This window comes from Rousettus aegyptiacus, unplaced genomic scaffold (assembly GCF_014176215.1).
Source record: "Rousettus aegyptiacus isolate mRouAeg1 unplaced genomic scaffold, mRouAeg1.p scaffold_m13_p_5, whole genome shotgun sequence".
NCBI lineage: Eukaryota > Metazoa > Chordata > Mammalia > Chiroptera > Pteropodidae > Rousettus > Rousettus aegyptiacus.
Window position 1 is genome coordinate 5578012 of NW_023416308.1, and position 21273 is coordinate 5599284.

General features: G+C 36.4%; 1 protein-coding gene across 29 annotated transcripts in view; it reads right to left on the reverse strand.

Annotated features, from left to right (window-relative positions):
• The window catches only part of ATXN2 (ataxin 2), a 103109-nt gene that overhangs the window by 20822 nt on the left and 61014 nt on the right, over positions 1–21273 (reverse strand). For 24 of the 29 annotated variants that reach the window (XM_036220768.1, XM_016149711.2, XM_036220766.1 and 21 more), the window contains 6 exons: positions 15998–16302; positions 14957–15020; positions 14231–14383; positions 13802–13868; positions 3515–3699; positions 3059–3191 (listed from right to left, as the gene is read on the reverse strand). In XM_036220768.1, coding sequence (XP_036076661.1) covers positions 3059–3191; positions 3515–3699; positions 13802–13868; positions 14231–14383; positions 14957–15020; positions 15998–16302 — 907 coding nt within the window. The remainder of the gene's footprint in view (positions 1–3058; positions 3192–3514; positions 3700–13801; positions 13869–14230; positions 14384–14956; positions 15021–15997; positions 16303–21273) is intronic. The other 5 variants (XM_016149720.2, XM_016149710.2, XM_016149707.2 and 2 more) reach the window with 1 other exon arrangement.

Below are 21273 nucleotides of genomic sequence, written 5' to 3' on the forward strand. Positions count from 1 at the left end.
TTAAATACACATTCTCAGGCGGAAGGATAATAGGTGCATTTGAAATCTTTCTGCCTACTGTATTTTCTAATTTATCTGCATTAAACTATCAAAAATAAATCAAAAAAGAATTCTGGATCTGACCCTTCCTGATGGCTTTAGGTAGTAAAGTTTCATTATCGCTTTTTCTGAAAGGGAAAACACCACTCTATCAAAGTAGGTGAATCAGAAGACTAGATATTAAGGAAACAAAAAGTAACTTCTTAAGTAGGAGGGGACAGAGGCATTGATGAAAGATTAAAAGTAAAGAGATGAAGTTTGTAATCAAAGTCCTTTCTAAAATAGTTAGAGAATGAGGTCGACAATTACTTAGAATGTGTGTGTGTATGCATGTGTGGGTATGTATGTATAGCGATATATTTGTATCTCCTAATAATTTAATTGTTCAGTAAATCCGTTAGCATATTTACATTAAGTATATTGAAAATTTAAAAATTAATCAGTCACTCGTTTTGGTGGTCCTTTCTATCCTCAAAGCCTTTGCTATGACCATACTAAGTAACGAATGATAAAAAGGTGACATAAAATTGTCATCAGCATCTGAGGGCATGTTCTTTTGTTTGCATGAAAAGTTTTAAAAATCTAGATAGGAGTAGCTTAAAAACAAACGTAATTCATACTCAAAATACTTGGTTCCTTTGTGAATATGAAATATAAACTATTTGAGGGAGAGGAATATACAATTAGGATTACTATGTAACAGTTTTAATCTAAAATAATATACTTAAAATTCAGATTTGGAAGATCTAAATACCTGAAATTACTGAAGAATTAATGACTGTGCTTTAGCAGATTAAATTATAGCATATGACAGCAAAGAACAAAATAATTCGTTTTTTTCTAGTATTCTTTTTAAGGTATGAAGTATCCAAAAGAGAACTTTAATTAACCAGCAACAATCATACCAAGTCTACAGCCTTGCTCTTAGCCTGTCCTCATCAACAGACGTAAATTAAATACAACCCATGTAAATTATAGGAGAGTAGTTCAGATTTAACTGAGCAACTTTCTTCAGGCATTAAAGAGCTGGCTCTGATGACTTGTACATTCCAGATTTTGCAGGAGAGTAGGTCTAGTGTTTTGTTTTGTTTGTAATATTTCCTATTTACCCACACTTTGATGGACTTCAGGGTCCAAGGCCAACTGCTTTTCAAATGGAAATGTTCTAGGAAGGTAGTTATACAAAACCCTAGTGCCTGAAATAACAGTATTTACTGTATAGGTTCTTTCAAACCAATAAGGCTGTTTCAAACCAATGAACATCCACCAAAAAGACCAAGCCAGATGTTGGCACTGTGGAGAAAGATTCTGCTCAACATTACAATATTACTACAATGTCTCAAAAGCATGAGTACACAAATTGCTATTCTCTAAAAGCAATGAAAATTTTTGTGCAAAAGTTTCATATCTTATTCCAAAAGGATATGCCAGAAAATGGAAGGAAATAGTTTTTTTTTCCACTTGTTAAATCATGATGTATTCACCAGAAATACATAAATAATCATAATAAACTTTTCACTTAAGCCTTTAGCAAACTGGAAAATTGTTGAAATGTATACAAACTGCATAAAAGCCAGTGTGAGGAATCAATGGTGCTTTTTCATACATATTCGGTCCTGGTTAAGACAACTGAAGACAAGCCAATGACAAGAAATCGTAACCAAAATCATAAGCCAAATCAGTCTGTCAGAACATTTTTCAATTAAATTATAAATGGGTTTCTTGAAAGAAATGTTTTCCAAAATGTAGCAATCATTTTAAGGGAACAATCCACAATAAAAAGTTTTAAGTGAAATATAAAAAATTAAGATTAGGCTTAAGTATTTTATAAAAATAATACCCTTAATCACGTAAAATTAGTGACCCTGAGTGACAGGAGCATGCCTCCAGGAAGAAAACATAAGCAGTGGGTTATGGGTGACAACAAGGATGACTGTTGTTGTGAGTCCCATTCCTATTAACCTACAAAATGTTATAAACTGTTGTTTAAAGTTAAAAAAATAAAAATCTTTATATTCTTAGTCATTCAAAAAGCTTAAGGAGGTTTAAAATATGAAATGTCCATGTATTTAGATGTAATTGTAATTTCATTCTCATAGTGGTATACTCTTGAATTGTACGAACAAACTTAAATCTCTTTCCTCCCACTTCAAAAAGAAATGTCAGTGGGAAAACCTAAATGACAATACAGGAGTTCTCAGAAAAGTTCAAAACTTAACATCTTAATGTAACTGATAATAAAGGTGCATTTCGAAAACATAGTATGGACAACCCATTAATTTTATATTACACAAGATACAAGTGTAAATCTTGTTTTAAATTCTCAATATTAAAAACCATATTATTTTAGAACGTTAGCTTTTAAACTGACCTGTACAAAGTTCTCTGGTTATAAAACTAAGATGGTAATTTTTGTTTATCATTATTCTTATATATGTTTAATTTTACAGAGTACTTCTCATTTTTATTTTACCACTGTTTATACTGATTATTTGAAGTATGAATGTCTAAAGCAGATCTAATATTACACAATTTTGACCACTTAAAATACCGCATGATGCAGAAACACAGTAGCACTATAACAAATAGCAATAAAAATATGTAATGCCAGTGACCCCAAAGTGAGAGGTGAAGCAGAATGTTTTCTTGCTGGAGAGTGCTTTTACAACTGTAAAACTTTCCTGCATGCCTCATGCAAGATGCAAGGCATATCGAAATGATAATACTTATAAGGAAGAGGAGAAAGACACCTTGCTCCATAGAGATGCTGCTTTCTGCTATACACATCATTATATTTTAGGCAAAAGAGAGACATTTGAAAACAGAAGAATTTCAGATATGGAAGCAGAAATGATTTACCAAGACTTAGAGCAGGTCAGAGAAAGAATGGGTTCACCTCTTCTTTAGATTTTTGACCCTTAATGTCATAAAAGGCCAAGTTATCCTTAAACAGTACCTTTTCAGAACTTTAAAACAAATTAAGAATACTCTGAAAAAGACAAACAAAAGTGCTTCCTACCATACATCGCATGCGTCTGCTCATGAGCCCCGTACTGAGTTGCTGAAGAAGATACTAAACCAGGCTGGGCATGTGCTGGTGGTGCCATCATCCTAGCATTACCCTGTATTACAGGACTATAGACATGAGGATGCTGTGTTCAAACAAAAAATACAGGAAAAACATTAAAATATCAAATAGACTCAAGGAGATTTTAGTTAGATGTCTTAACTCCATGGTTTCCAGACTTCTAAAAACAACTGAAAATTCGAAAACTTTTCTTGGCTATTGCCTTTGAAATATTTAAAACAATCAACAACTTTCTAATACATATTTAAAGAGCCCCCGAATCCTTAGCTATCTACCATAGTATAACACAAAGCACAAGATATAAAGGAAAACCCCTTTACCATATTAAAAGTTACAATTAAAAGTTACTTGAACAGAATAAAAACTAAGACGTCACAGGAGACTTACCTGAGACTGATAATGTGGCACGTGCTGAACAAGAGGCTGATTTGGAAACTGCTGAGGACTATAGGCAACATATTGTGTGGAATAAGCTGGTGGGGTGGCTACGATTGGTGGGCCTGCTGCTGAGGCTGGGTGCATCATAGTGCTCTGATGATGCTGGTCTTGTCGCTGTTGGGGCATATTTGGTACTGCAGAAAAAGATGGTTACGTATTAGAATACAGCATCTCTACAGCACAAAATAAATGAACACGGTCCATGAAGCTCTGTGTGATCTGACCCTCCTGCCTGCCTCTCCAACGCCATGCTATATACACCACTCCCAGCCCCACTTCAGCCTTCTGGGATGTTTTCCTATCACACACGCTATTCTTTAGCCTCAGTGATTCCCCACTCCTGCTGATAATTCTGACTCATCCTTCAGGTGTCAACTCAAAAGCGATTCCCTCAGAAAGATCCTTTATGATGATCCCCAAACTCGATCAAGTTCCTATAACAAACAGACTCTTACAGCACGATGAAATGTTTCCTTTATACTACTTTTCAAATAATACTTGTTTTATACACCAAATAATGCCACACTAGAGAAGGACATTGGATTTATTAAAAACAAAAAGAAAAAAAAATATGTAATAACAAAAAAGCCAAAACAGACCAAACAGTAATCTTAATGTCACATTTTTTACCTTCCCACCACTGAATTCTTCCACAACTGTCTGCTCTTTCTCAAACACAGCATCACACACTATATCATACAGCAGGATTCCAAAGAATAGCTCTTTTAAAAACTGACTTTATCTTTTATTATTCCACACAGATTTCTGCCTATGGTCTTCCCGCTGTTAAAGCTCAAGGTAAGATTTTTGCTCAACTGTCAATTTCTCCATAGTGTCTTTCCCAGTTCTCCCTGAAAGAGCTAGCTGCAAATTGTCTACCTTTTCCTCACATGTCTACTATGGCAGTGTTTCCCGTGATGGGTTAAGGTGTGATGTTAACCAAGCCACTTGAGGGAAGGAATCACGAATCACTGCTTACATCAAGGTATGAGGCACAGAGAAAGTATAACTTGGTATGCTCATAAAATCATTAGAACTATTTATACTACTAATTTAGAGACAATTTGGTTTTATTTTAATTTTTTTGCTAAAAATGTAGTAACTGTTGCTGAAAGTTGAGAGCCAGTTACATACTGTTTTATCTGTTTTAAAAAGCAAACTTGAAAACAGAATAAAGTAACATTTTTCTGAATTTAATCATGAGATTCCCCATATTGAAAAGCATATCCTTTTAGTAAAGAAAGGCCACCTCAAGATCAAGTATCATTTTTATCAAATTAAAGTTTGGCTAATTAAGGTCACTAAATTTAACCTATTATCATTTCTTTTGATCCTTGATTATGACTCTCACATAGTAAAAAAGATTTAAAAGGCTAGTCAGGTTTACTGTTTTATAAAAATTAGAAATTCTAGTTACAAAAAAATGCTAGACTACAATCTCAAAATGATATAAGACATCACTTGTGAAATTCTTAATCTTTTAGCAGGAAATGAAAAGGGACATCTCTTGCAGAGTTCTTAATCTTTTTAGTAAACCTAGTTTTCTTTCATCCTTTCTATTGGCCCACTGTTAGCAGAAATGGTATTAGGCCAGACAGGGCCCTTAGAGTCTGAGAGGGGAGGGGATTTTAGACCAAAGGTCTTTTTAACTCTTTAAGAAATGTATTAACCAAGCCTGTTTCCCTTTACTCACTTAATAGGCAAATCAGTAATAGAAATTAATAGATATATGATTTAAATTACAAGTTCATATCTTCTTTTCCTTGTCTAGGGACTGAGGCGGCACCTCAGCAGGAAATCCAAGAACCCGTCCTGACTAAGACAGAATGGGAGGGCTCCATGAAACCCCAGTAGGCAGAGACGATGACCCCTCTCAGCAGGAGGCAGACACAGAAGAGACCTCCCGTCCCTCAACATCCATACTAATAAGAAGGGGATTCAAGACTCTTAGAAAAGAGTCAGGCAAGAAAGTTAATTAGGGGGGTTCGGGTCTGCCTGCAAAAATGCCGAGGTCATCATATACTAGAAGGGGTCCATCCTAATCCTCCCACAATTAAGCGAGCCAGCAAGTATTTTTATGCTAAAAGTAACTTCTACAAAGAAACAAGTCAGCAGAGAATAGGTGCCAGTTTAAACCAGTCACTTGCACTTGCTCAATGAAGACCCCAACAACCTTCAACTCACCTGAACCTCATTATACCATCATTATAATATGATGCATATGCCTGGAAGTTCATTAATGTCATTATAACAGACTGAATTCTGGGAACGAACACACGCAGAAATCATGAGGTGAGTCACTGAGTTTTGTCAACCAAGGAAGCCCATCCCTCTAAGAAAAGTAACCACACACAATAAATAGGGATGAAAACCCCAAAGGCTTTGTCACCAGGCCTTTTGAGCTACCCTTCTCTTGCTCAGGCCCGCTTCCATGTCTGGAAGTGTACTTTCCCTTCTAATACAGCTTTTTTCCGCTGTATTTCGGTGTCTTGCTCAATTCTTTGAGACATCAAGAACCTGGATGACTCCCTGGGAGAGGATCTCCCAGGTAACAAAAAGATAAAAAGTTCAACAATACAAAATTCCCCTTCTAATCATCTGCATTCGATTCTCTTTCCCAACAGCAACCACTATATGCACCTTTCTAGATTATCTTCTATTCATTTGCATATATGCATGTGTATGCATACCAGAGGCATACTTGGTTTTATGGGGGTGTTTTTTCCCCCTAAATTGGCTCTATCTTAATTTTAAAACTACGATTTAAATGAACTAAACTTTAGCCATTTCTTTATGTCAATGGTTTTCAACTGAGTAATTCTGCCTTTGAAGAGACATCTGGCAATGTCTGGAAACATTTTTGGTTGTCACAACTGGGAGGAGAGGTTACTACTACCAGCATCAAATGGGTAGAGGTCAGGTAGAGAGAGGCCAAGGATGCTAACAAACAGTCTATAATTCACAAAACACTACCTCGCCACACAAAGATCTGTCCCAAAACATCAATAGTGCCAACGCTAAGAAATTCTGCTTTTGATCAAGTCCTTGACATTGGCATATTTTCAAACAACTCAATTTTTCTCGCAGGTTACAAGAGATAACACTGCTTATGTACCAAGACGACACAGGTAGTTTTGTGCAAAGGCCCTACTTCATGCAGGAAAGATATATATGCCCTATACAATCCATGGCTGCATTCCAGAAGCAAGTCCTTGATTCTGTCTGTTATGTGGCAAGTAGCAGAATATAAAATTAACATAAAAATATCAATACGATAGCCTTTATATATGGTATTTCATGAACTCATTTTATAAATAACTACTTGCAATCGAAGAGATGACCTTCGTTTACATTAGTAACAAAAAGCATACGTTCAAAGCATACATAAACTGAAGAAACACACAAAACCTTTAAGAGAAACTTAAAAACACTACTTAAGATACAGAAGGAGATTTAAACAAGAGGAAAGGCATTATTTGTTCTTGGAGAGGGAGCCTCAATATAAAGACAGCAATTCTCCCGTTATTTTTTTTAATTTAATGTAATTCAGATAAAAATGCCAACTGTCAAACTGAATGTTAAAATGCATGAGGTTCATACTTATATAACAACAAACCCTAAATAGTCAACCTGTAGAGGATAAAAAGAAATCAACTCATTTTGAGAGTTGCCTGGAAATAATGGCATTTTAGTTGCCTTTATTGCACAAACTATTCATCATGGTAACTAAATAGTTTGACAAGATACAGTTCTTCTTTACAGAAATATTCCAGTTAATCATTGAAGAAGGGATGATAGAAAGATTGTCGCCATGTTGCAAACCTTTAATGAAATGGATCTAGGGTTAGGAAATCATCAACGGCTGCTAAAACAAACAGTAAAGAGCTGGCAGGAAAGGTTTGGTCAAGTTATTCTTATTATCACAAAGAAGAGATGACAAAAAAAATTATGTAACTCTTAGTGAAAATATACACATTGTAATACATTCCAGATTTTTTTTTATTTTTTTTTTAAAAACACCACCTAATCCTATCATACCTCTCCTTATCTACTATCAGTTTACAAAGATTACAGGGGACAGAGGACCACTTTACACAACACCACAGGGATGAAATCCACAAAATTCAGATGGTGAGAAATACACGACAAACAAGCTGCATTTAAACAGGTGTGAAGGGGAAACTATAAATTAGGAGATTTATTAAGAGAGCTCTATCAATCAAAAGGTGTGAATTTTGGATTGTAGCTCGACTGCCCCAACTATTAAAAAATATATAAAACAGATATTTGTACCCAGATATTTAATAAGCAAGGAATAACTGATTTTTTAGGTGTGAACAAAGGTACTATTAACTATGATTTTAAAAAGAATCTACAACTCTTAAAATATACACACTGAAACCCAGTAGCCGCCCCATCCACAGGAGACACATTCTGAGACTTTCCCCCCATGGATGCCTGAAACCGTGGAGAGCAGTTAACCCTACCTATACGTACTATGTTTTTTCCTATACAGACATACCTATGATAAAGTTTAATATAGATTAGGCATAGTATGAGATCAACAAAATGGAACGATTATAACAATACTGGACAACATGGGTTTGAACTGCACAGACACTTACATGTAATTTTTTCCAATCAATACTGTAAATGTATTTTCCTTCTGATTTTCTTAATAACATTCTTTAGCTAACTTTATTGTAAGAATACTGTATATAATATATGTAACATTCAAAGCGTGTGTTAATCGACTGTTCATGTTACTGGTAAATAGTCTAACAATCAGACAACGAATATTTTGAAACTATTTTATACACATTACAGAAAGATGTAAATAAGCCAGTCTCTAAGACGGCCCCAATGATCTGCTTCCTGGTACCCACACCCTAGTGTAGACCCCTCCCATACCACACCATACCATACCATACCATACCACGTTTGCTCTGTGTGACCTATAGCAGGGGTCCCTGACACCTGGGCGTGCACCAGTACTGGTCCATGGCCTGTTAGGAACCAGGCCGCACAGCAGGAGGTGAGCGGCAAGAGAGCAAGCAAAGCTTCATATGTAATTAAGCTGCTCCCAGGCATTAGATTCTCTTAAGGGCACGGGTCCCTGGTGCCAAAAATGCTGGGGCCTGCTGACCTACAGCACATGGCAGACGTTGTATGTCACTTCAGAGGTTAGCTTGTAAAACATATTGCAGCTTTCATTTAGGTCAGTTTCTCTCTCAATATTAATTTTAGGGGAAGCCAGCTGCCATGTTATGACCAGCACTATTCTGCCAACAGCTCTGAAATATGGAAGCAGATCCTTCAGCCCCAGTTAACCCTTCAGATAACTGTAGGTCTAGCCAGCATATTTTCTGAAACTTCCTAAGAGACTCTGGGGCAGAACCACCCTGCTACGCTGACCCTCAGAAACTGTGTGGAAGGATACATATTTGTTGTTTTAGGAAGCTAAACTTTGTGGTAATTTGTTAAAAGACAGATAACATAGTGACAATTTTTACAAGGTTTTCATTGTAAAAAAATAAGAGATGGAAGCAAAAAGTCACAGTAAAAATCTTGCAATGCTAACTTGAGTTGGATATATCAATGCGGGTTTTTGAAAAGGAAAAAAAGTGGTATTTCCTAGATTTGCCTTCTGTAAAGGCCCAGAAACAGTAATTCGACAGCAATAAACATATTTGATGACCAGAAAATAGTTTCTAAATACTACTTCCCAGCAAAAAGATCAGGGTTTCTTGAAGGAATATTGATTCAGGTCTGGGGTTAGAAAGATTAGCCTGAGACACCGTATTTGTAGTAGAAAATGAGGAAACTGTCAGAAGATAAAGAAGCTACCAGAAACAAATTAGTACCAAAATGATACAGGAGCCAATTTGAAGGGACTGCCATTTATTAAAGATAAGACAATGGGAGCAGCAAAAATAATTGAGTAAAACACAATAAACATATAAAAGTACATGAAAATCCATCCATGCATTTATAATTTTTTAAAAAATAAAAGGGAGTGAGAGCCCCACCCATTCTTAAAAAAAAATTTTTTTGCACTGAACTCCACTGAAAGTACAAGGGCACCAACTCTTTTTCTGCACAAACTATTTCAGGATAACCAAATAGCCCTAGTTGAAAAGAACCGTCCCTTACAGAATGAATTCAAGAAATCACCGTTTTCAAACTCGTAATTGCAGTTATTTTCAAAGTATGGTCCCGGATTAGTAGCATCACCTGGGAACTGATTTTATAAATTGCACTAGAAATGTAAATTCTCAGGCTATGCCCCAAATCCACTGAATTGTAAACTCTGGGGATGGGGCTAAGTAATCTGAGTTTTTAACAAACTTTGCAAGTAATTCTGATGCATACCAAAATTTGAGAAATAAAGCCCTAATTTAAAAAAGAATGTTAATCATCAATGAATTAGATGAAAGATTAATAGAAAACTTTATAATTTGGGAGGGGAGAATCAGGCTATGACCACCTGAGCCCTTAACCAATCTGGCTAAGAAAAATTTCCATAATTTTAAAAGACAGACACTAAACATGCATGTATGAAATGGTATGATGGCTGGGATTAAATACTTAAGCAAAGAAACAAATCACAGTTGAAGCAAATATGACAAAATCTCAATAGGAATGATGGACAAAGCCAGTATCTACTCACTTCCTACCTTCTTAGCACGGCACGTATTCACAGCTGATGTTCTTCTCGGGTTGCCTATTCTGTCTTATTAGAAATACTGCTATAAAACTAAGATACCCTCAGAATATAATTCCTCCTCTATTCAAATGACAGTGCCTCCTGAAGCTAAAGTACACCTCTCACAGAGATATACAGTAGTGCTTGCTCTCACTGCAAGAATCTTTTGTATTTTAACATAAAAACATTCCCATTGCATTGTTTCAAAAAAAAAAAAATCATTAAAATAGCAACACCAGGTAGCAACATATTAACAACTTAACATTGACCTCATTCAAAAAGACACTTAAAAAAAAAAACCCTTTTCTTCCCTGAATTTTTCAGGCCCTCAGCATAAGATTAATCTTATAACTAGACAACTTCATTATCTAACGCAGAGTTCTTCCTAAGCCTAAGATAAAGGATATCATATGTGTAAAAACAAACAAAAACCATTAAAAGTTTTAATTATTGGGAGGTAGAAAAAATGGCATAGATAATACAGGCTTTGTTCATCCCTCTTGCAACCAAATCAAAGCTGTGACAGAAACATGGAACTAACAGCAAGCAAGGTCGCCTGGGATCTAGACGAACAGAAGCCCTACGTGTAGGAAGAGAAATAAAAAATCGCCCTGCAACAGCAGCAGATAGGATGGGGTGAGGATGCTAGGCTGCCGGTCTGAGCGGCTGAGTGGGACAGAGGTTGCGACAGCTACAGATGCCTCTTAAAGGGGCTGATCCACAACCAGACTTTCATGATGACAGTCCTGCTTGCCCTGAGCACCAGCACCGGGGGCACCAAGGACTTACAGGGGGACAGAGTTGTTGGAGCGAGGGCTGGAGAAGAGGCTCTCTCCTGGGCAGAAGTGCTGGAGGTATCCACTGTCCTCTGTGGAGCCCTCCCCTCTCCCATGTGTGGACACAGTGCTACCATAGCTGAGTCGTCATCAAACTGGGTAAGAGAGGTTGCTCTGCCCAGAGGATTCCCTGAAACTCCACCTCCCCCAACTCAAAGCCCCGCCCAAGCCACATCCAGTTGTGTCCTGAGGGAGTCCTGTGCTCCTTGTTGAGCCAACTCCAAGACTCACACTGTTGGCAGCTAACCTCGGTTTCTGGAGTGGCCTCTTGCTTGGGGCAACTGTAAGCATAGCACCTGTGGATTGCTTGCTGAATCTTAACAGGCAGCCCTGGAAGGACACAGGCTAGAGCTAAACTTGGCCTAGAGCTAAACCCCTCTCAAGACAAAGCCACGCTAATAAGACGGGAGACTTAGGAGCTTTGCTTGGTACATAGAAACAGTCACAAAACGGCAGCTAAATGGGAAGACAAGGAGAAACCATATTAGAGAACAGAGATCCAGGAATAACAAAGTCAACCGATTTAACAGATGCAGAGTTCAGAACACTGGTTACAAAGATCCTCAATGACCTTAGGAGGGTAGATGACTCAGTGAGAACTTAATAGATAAAAAACATAAAAATGAAAATGGAAATTGTAAAAAGGAATCAGTCAGAAATGAAGAACACATTATCTGAGATGAAAAGTATATTAGAGGGAATCTGAACAGAGTGGATGAAAAAGAGGATCGAACCATCAATATAGAGGATGGGAAAGCCAAGGGCACTCAACCAGAAAGGCAAAAAAAAAGAAGCTGAGACTATAATGATAATTTAAGAAGTCTACTGGATATAATTAAATGTAAAAATATCCATTTAATAGGGCTCCCTGAAGGAAAACAAGAAGTTGAAGAGCTATTTGAAGAAATAATGATGGAATACATCCCTAATCTGGTCAAGAAAACAGACGTACAACCAAGAAGCTCAGAAGAGTCCCAAAAAGATGAACCCCAAAAGGCCCATACCAAGACACATTATAATTAAAATGTCAAAGGTTTAATAAAAAGAGAGAATCTTAAAAGCAGCAAGAGAAAAGCAGTTAGTTACCTACAAGGGAGCACCCGTAAGACTGGCGGCTGATTTCTCAAAAGAAACTAATTAGGACAGAAGGGCTTGGCACAAAATATTCAACGTGATGAAAACCCAGAATACTTTAACCAGTTAAGCTATTATTTAGAGTTGAAGGACAGATAAAGAGCTTATCAGACAAAAATAAGCTAAAGAAATTTATCAACACCAAGCCAGTACTATAGGAAATGTTGGAGGGACTTCTTTAAAGAAGAAAAAACATGTATCAAAAACATGAAAAAAGAATGGTAATAATTACATTCCAATTAACAAGTACCTCAGATGGAAAAGAATTAAGTCTCCAACTAAAAGATAGAGTGGCTGATGAATAAGAAAACAAGACCCATAAAGGTGCTGCCTACAAGAGACTCACTTCAGATTAAAAGATACACACAGACTAAAAGAAAGAGGATGGAAAAAGGTATCGCCCTGATAGACCCTAGAGAGTAGTGCACGGAATGAAGTAAGTCAGATAAAGACAAATAAGTGATTTCACATACATGTGTACTCTACAGAACAAAATCGACAACAACAAAAGCAGAAATAAACTCAGAGATATAGAGAATATTTTGAGAGCTACCAGATGGAAGGGGGATTTGGGAGGATCGAAAAGGAGCAAAGGGATTAAGAAGGACAAATGGATAGTTACAAAATGGACATGAAGATATAAAGTGTAGCATAAGAAAATAGTTAACGATGTTGTAATAGATATGTAAGGGGGGAAGAGGGGCACTAAATTTGGTGGAGTGATCACTTTGTGGGTTATGTAGATCTTTAACCACATGCTATACAACTGAAACTAATATATTATTGTATACTAACTATAATTAAAAAGAAAAAACACACCGAATTATACAACGTAAATACAAGGAACTAATTATCTATTATATTTCAATAAAGCCGGGGAAAAAAATTTTAATTATTAACACCCACAAAATTATGATTACTTCAAACACTGAAGAAAACTTAACATAAGAAGTGAAATTTTTATGTCAGGAGGGTATTAGGCATTGAGAAATGTCTTTTTTATACAAATCATTCAATTTTCTATTGTTTATCAATGAAATGATAGTAATTAATTGTTCTCTATTACTTGAATGGCAGGGAATCCTTTAGCAGAGAGCTTTCCTTTAAGAAAAATCTTTTTTTTCTATAAAGTCTCTTTATTCACACAAATATAGAATACTAGATTATAAAATACTTATTTTAAATATGAAGAAACATCCCTCCAGTAGGATTTTGATGATTTCTGAAGTGAGCTGCCCTCTGCTTTAACAGAAATTCTGGATTTTTGGGGGTGGATTATACATTATAAAATAAGAAATCTGGGACCTTGGTAAATTAACTTAGTAAACCCTCCCCTTCAAATTTAACATTGAAAACTTCAAAATCCAACTACTTTTTAAAAGATTCTGAACAATCACAACTATTTCTCCCCCCGTTTTTGTTTAAAAAAATGCATCTGATTACTTTATGTTGGTCATCAAAAGTCAGAGCTGAACCACAAATATTTCTTCATTACAAATCAAATTATTTAGTTCATGCAGCATGCAGACTACAGGCAAACACAGGCAGGATTATTCTCACCTTTACCTGCTCTATATGTCTTGGCTTGATTCACTGGCATGGGCGTCATAGGTATAGGATATAAAGGCTTGAGGGATTAAAAAAAAATGAAGATTAGGCTCTCAAGAAAATAAGAACATATTTTACCACTCTCTTTTAGCTGTATATTCCTAGAGAGCTAGCTCTGTGGTTTCCTGATTCTGAGTCATTTAAAAGTTAAATCACATCCATAGCTAAAAAGACAAATCTCAAACTACAATAAATCTAAAACATCTCTCTCACCAGAACATTCTCAGACTTAGGTCCTTATATTAACCACACCACTGCCATGCCTCCTCCTATCAAATACTTGTGCACTCACTGCCTCAAGTCCCCACATATCTATAGAGTACTTGAAGTCAAATACAAATAACTGAGAAGGGTAAATAGACATCAAATTTTATGACTTACTTGCACGCCTGGGCTCACTGGGACTGGATACATCATATTTGGTGCAAAACAAACAGGCTGAGTATAAACTGGAGTTGGCTGCTGATGACCCACCATAGATGGGCTAGGTTGTGCTTGAGGACGAGGCGAAGTTGGGGTGGTAGAAGGCTTTGGCTACAAAAACAAAAATAATTATCTTAAAGTGAAAAGCTAACTATTACTGCAACTTGAAGACTGAGTTTTCTACGTTTTACTTGTTTTTAATGAGTCTCTTTTAAGAGGGAAAAAAACTTAACTTACCAAAATAAACTTTCACATGTTTCAAATAAAAGAAAAAACACTTAGGTAGATAAAGTAAAATTTTGTCAAATAATCAATTATACTATTAAAAATAGTAGTGGTGACTTTTAAGGAACTGGAGAAAGTACTTTAAAAAGATTAAAAATAAATTAATCTTCTTACAAACTCAGCAGAATAACAATAACAGTGTTTATCTATGAATCTGAGCGCCTAGCTAGCTAACCATTTTCAAATTCTTAAAAAGACTGAAAGATCTGTCCTAGCTCGCATCTAACTGAAGACAGAATCTTTTCTATGGCTTAAAAATATTCATTAATGACCATAAGAAAAAAGGAACTTAAAAGTTTTAGCATATTGTAACTGAATTTAGATGTTAGGTATGAGAAAAAGGAATACTAATACTAATAATAAATTTATCTTTTGAGAGGCTAGATTAAATAAACTTACCTGAGAAAAAGAACGAGGGTTGAACTCCTTTGCATTGGGATTCAATGTTGATTTCCTTACTTGCCTAAACCAGAACAAAAATATAAAGGCCAGTGAAACCTGCATGAAACTTATGTTTCTCTAAAGTCTTCTATACCTGACAGGTTTTTTTTTTTTTTAATTGCTAAACATATAGCACATTTAAACAATTCTCACTAGAAGATCATTAATTCTCTTCATTAGAACACACACACATCTGTATTTCCCACTCCTTAATCTAATAAAGACTGGCCAAAAAAGGACAATTTTTTTTAAAAAGCATAATATATAATGCTTCTCTCAAAGGCAATTAACAAATACTTTAAGTGAAGCCAGTAGCCCCTTATAAAATAACCTTAAAAGTGATCCTGAATACACTAATTTTCTAGCATGCAGTGTTTTTTAATATGACAGTGTCTCCTATATGGCATACCTTGGGAAAAGTATGACTAAAAAAAAAGTTTTGCCTCAAATCAAGAATAAGCATTCCCCAACTTATCAACACGCTGCACTCCAAAGGTTCAGCTGTAACTGAGTGCGGTACGGAACCCAGAACAAATAAAGCAATGGTGTTGAGATGAGGTTCCGAGGCTAGACTAGTAGTCTATTTAATTGATAACATATGGGATATTCAGAATTAAGTCTACCTTAAAAAATCTAACCATTAACTAAAACATTGTTTCTCATGGAAAACATGTTAAATTCCATGTAGAGGAACCAGTTACTTCTCTCTCTCGATGGCAATGGCAGTTCTTACTCCTAGTGGCACAGCCAGGAGATCAATAATGACCAACGTTCAGGGGATATAGGTCTCAAAATCCATTAATTTTTCAATCCCTGTACATTTACAGAAAAAGGTTTTCTTAATTATGCCCCCCCCCTTTCACCACGGGGCGCAAAAAATGGGGGAAGAAGAGTATTTCTAAGTTGAGAACTACTTATAAAACGATTTAAAAGTACAGATATTCTTGAATTAGGAAGACCTAGACACCTTAGGAAAAGAGTAATTGGAGGTTTACTCACTCAGCTGCGTCTTTCTTCTCCTCTTTATCATCTTTCTCTTGTTTACATCCTGGACTGGAAGTCTGAACCCCCTGGGATGTGACTTCGGGTCCCCTCTTGTGCTCCGTGTTACTGAGGATAGAGGGGGAAATGCTGGGGCTATTCGGCTTGCTGCTGCCACTGGTGCAATTGCTGCTGCTATTTTCAATAAAAGAATCCTTAGCATTGGGTTCAATTTTGTCTTTGATCAAATCTCTTGCTTTTTCTCCCTCTCTATTTTTGTTTAGCAGTTGATCCATAGATTCAGAAGTAGAACTCGGCTGTAACTAAAAAAAAAGGAAACAATTATACTTAAATATTTCAAGCAACGCTAGTAATCAGTTTTCTCCATGAGCACAAGCAAACTAATATTTGTAAGCACAAATTATACTAAATAAAGCTTTTTCATACTTTATATAGGTAACAATAACAGATTGTCTACACAACACGACCATAGTCATCTAAGTACTCAAATGTCCTAACCTCAGAAGTTAAATATTTACTGAGTGCCTAGCACATGTCAGAAACTGTGCCTGCCTAGGTATGGAAATATGAAATTGTTACTATCCTCCCAAAGCTTACCCTCTGGGTGAGATCATATACAACAAAATGAGGTAAATGTGAAGAGATCCTGTAGAAAAAAGTAACTTATAGGAAGAGAAGGCTGGCTTCTCAATAGGAGTATCATTTAGTTTAAAGTGTGAAAGAGATTTAGGGAAAAAGATTTTTGGAAAAGAAAATGATCTAGGCAAAAGAAACAGCATGTTTAAAATTTCAAGGGAAAGGGAGAAGGTCTCATTGTGAAACAGAAGAGAATGAGTGGCTGCAGCAAGGGTGGGCACACTTCTAAGAGTCAAGAAATGACAAACTCCCCCAAGAGGAATGAGATGATAAAGGAATCTGAAAGCAGTATTAATGACTCCAGCCTTAATTCTCAGGGGAGTGGGAAGCCACCAAGGATTTTAGGCAGTGTTCTTGCTGACAAAGATGAGCACAGCGGTTCTGCAGGAACTGAGCTGGGGGGAGTAAGTGAGGGCGCAGAGGCCACTGCAGAGCCATGACGTGGGTCTGGTCCTGAGAAGTGGTGCCTTACAAAGTCAGAAGGAGGAGGATTCGGTCAGACCTCAGTCTAATCAATCCTTAAGTCGAGGAGGAAACCGCAAAATCCAAGTGTCAGCTAGATGAGCAGAAGTCAAAGATGTTAGTGAATTAAGTGATGGGGTTTTTAAGTTTGCAGAACTGGATAAACTGATAATCTACTACTACCTGAAGATGATTTAAGATGCCATATTCCACAGAAGAAAGGACAGTTGAAGAACATGACATGAAAAAGAGAAGGGAGTAGAAGTAGCCAAGATGGAAAGAGGAACAGATAGAAGCAGCAGTCTCGGCCGGCAAGAATAAGCTGAACAGAAGATGCACAGTAGAAGGGGCCACAAGGCTGGAGAAACACAAACTATATCCTTAGCCTCAGGATGGGCAAATCAATGTCAAAGTCTCACTGCTGAGGCTGTTGGCATCCTGGCAAGAAGCATTTTGTATCTCAGGGGCATCTTAAGCTTCACTACATCACCAATGTAGCTATAGAGTCCTCAAGCGGCCGAGGGCAAAAGGTGACAGGATATTTATTTGGACCCAGTAACAACCTAAGTCACAATAGGGCACTTAATGTTTAAGCATTGGTTCTCAAAAATCTTTAGTAGTGGCTATACGGACCAACTGTGTGCTACAGAAGATTCTCTAGTATTTATCACAAGGGTCTTTGAGGCAAAAATGAGACTTTTGTTGTTGTTCATATAATGGTAAACATATCTACAGTACTCACTATGGGTTAGACACTGTTCTAACTTATCTACAAACTCATTCAGTTGTTACAGCAGCCCTATTTGATATAGATACCATTCCTGCCATCTTATAAGTAGGGGAAACTAAGGCACAATTCATGCTTCTGAACATTCTGCAATATCTCCTATCTGAGGTATACTAAGAGAAAACTGAGGTTCTTATTTTTGTCCCAAATTGAACCATTTTTGTTGAGATGTAATTGACATTGTATTAGCTTAAGTGTATAGCATAATCATCCAATGTTTAATAAAATCATCACAATGTCTAGTTAACAGCCATTATCACGCACAGCCATGTTTTCTTATGAGAACTTTTAAAATCTATTCCCACTTAGTAACTTTCAAATATACAATACAGTAGTACTGACTATAGTACAGACTATAGTACATCATATCCCCACAATTTACTTATTTTATCAGCAGAAGTTTGTACCTTTAGACAACCTTCACCAATTTCGCCACACCACTCCCTCCCTTCAGTAACCACTAATTTGTACCTGTGGGTTTTTTGTTTGTTTTAAAGATTACACATATAAGTGATACGATATGGTATTTGTCTTTCTCTGATTTATTTAACTTAGCACACTGATGTCAAGATCCATTCATGTTGTCACAAATGGCAGGATTTCCTCTTTTTAATGGCTGAAAACGTGTGTGTGTGTGTGTGTGTGTGTGTGTGTGTACGTACACACATACACTCCACATTTCCTTTATCCATTCCCTCCTTGATGGACACCTAGGGTTGCGTCCATGTCTTGGCTACTGTAAATAATGCTGCAATGAACATGGGGTACAGATATCTTTTTGAGTGTTTGTTTCCTTTGGATAAATACTCCAAAGTAGAAATTGCTGGATCATATGGTAGTTTTAGTTTTAACTTTCTGAGCAACCTCTATACTGTTTTACCATAGTGACTGCCTCAATTTACATTCCCATCTGCAGTACATAAGGGCTCCCTTTTCACCACTTCCTGGCCAGCATCCCTTGTTTTTTTGTCTTTTTAATAAAAGCCATTCTAACAAATGCGAGATGATAACTCACTGTGGTTTTGATTTGTATTTCCCTGATGATTAGTGATGGTGAGTGCCTTTTCATGTACCTGTTGGCCATCTGTATGTCTTCTTTGGGAAAAAGGCTATTCAGATCCTCTGCCCATTTTTAATCTATTTTTTTTTTTTTTTTTTTTTTTGCTATTGAGTTGTGTGAGTTCTTTATATATTTTGGATATTAACTTATCAGATTTGCAAATATTTTCTCCATTTGGGGAGCTGCCCTTTCATTTTGTTGATGGTTTCCTTTGCTGCGCAGAAAAGAAGCTTTTTAGTCTGATATAGCCCCACTTGTTTATTTTTGCTTTTGTTGTCTTTACTTCTGGCTCTCAAGGGAATAAAAAAACACCACAGGGTACTCCTATTTCTGTTTCAATGAAAGACCAGAGATATACATATTTTTAAGATCAGGGATTTTTGTGAACCACCATAGTTCCTGGCCGCATGCACGTCATGTGGGTGGGTGGTTTTGAGGATTCAGTCATTGAACAATGCAGTACATAGTATGCATTAACTACTGCCCAAAGTGTTGCTAGAAGCTCAAAAACACCGACAGCCTGGCCTATCTTTTACTAGACATATGAATGGAAAAATTATTTAACTTGTCTTTGGCCTCAGCTGCCTAATATACACAATGGGGATAATAACAGAACCTGCTTCGAAGAGTGTCTAATACATAGGAAATAATAAATGCAAACCAATGACATTATTTTATCTGAAAAGAATTATAAAGCTCACAAACATTTCTTTTAAACCACTTCTTTGCTTTCTAGTATTCACATACAAATCAGGAAGTTACTTGTAAGAGATGAATCAAATCTGTTGATTTGATTATTCAGGCCCCAAACTAAACAGACTAGAAATCCTAAAGAGATAGACAATTTAATTCAATGTTTTTTCAACAGATGGTGCCGGGACAAGTGATATCCACGTGTAAAATAATGTATTTTTATATAGTTTGATGTAACCCCATTTGTTTTTGTTTTTATAATAAAAAAGTGGGACAACTACCTCACACTATATATTACCCCAAAATTCCACTCCTAGGTATATAACCAAGAGAAATGAAAACATGTCCGCACAAAAACTATACACTAATGTTAATAGCAGCATTATTCATAACAGTAAAACAGTGGTAGAAACCCAGAGACATCAACTGAAGAATGGATAAACAAAATGTAGTCTACCCATAGAACGGCATATTATTCATCCATAAAAATGCATGAAATATTGATAGATGCCCCAACATAAACGAACCTTGAAAACATTATGCTGAATGAAAGAAACCAGTCAAAATGGCCATATATTATGTAATTCCATTAATGTGTAACATCTACGAAGTAGATTAATGGTTAAGACCTGGGGGATGGGAAGGATGAGGGGTGTCCGAAAGCAAGTGAGGAGGAGTGACTGCTAAGGAACATGGGGTTTCTTTTTGGGATGGAGAAGTTGTTCTACAATTAACTGGTGATAGTTATATCTTCTGAATATATGAAAAACCACTGAACTGCACACTTTAAAATGGCTAAATTGTACAATACGTAAATTTTACCTCAGTAAAACAAAAACATACTAACTCATATGCGTCGAAGAAAAATATTTCTTTCCTTCATAACGTAAACTCAGTGCAAGTACACTCTAAGAAGGGAATGAATGATTTTAAAAAATAAAAGCAAATGGGCAAGAATACCTATAGCATGATATCATTTATATTAACTGAAGATTATTTAAGATAATAACTGTTGCTTAGGGATCTATTCCTGCGCAGCATAAAGAGCTGCAGAGGAAAGAAACCTTCCCACTGGCAGAAAGATGCAGCTGAGGAGGGCAAGTACGCAGGAGGGCTTTAGCTAGGAAAAGGCTACCTTTTGCCTTTGATTCATTTATCTTTTAAGTCAGCCATTTTTTTAAAGGCTGATAATCAGATTTTTTCCCTTGAAGCAGCAAAATTTCAGGACAATTTCTTGAGCTGGTCTCAAAATATACCTTGACATGCACAATATATTAAATATTGCGCAAAAGAATAGTTATCCAGTAGAGATTAGAGTATGTTCAGCAAGTCTTAAGATAGAGAAATGATATCATACAAAGATTTCTACTACAACACATTTCTGTAAATCTGCAACTATGTCAGGACACCAGGGTGTGGTATTTCTTCCACTCGTCACATCGGATCATTAATGCCTTGGTCTTACTTTATTCATTGAAGAGCAGAGCAATTAAATGAAGATCAAAGAAGACCTTATGTTATGGTAGCTTTAAATGTCAAAATTGTATTCTCTTCATCTGACCTGTACTGTCCTTACCAAATCTCATGATTTTAGTTATCCCACTTAAAAGCATAGGCAAAGACAACATTAAGAAT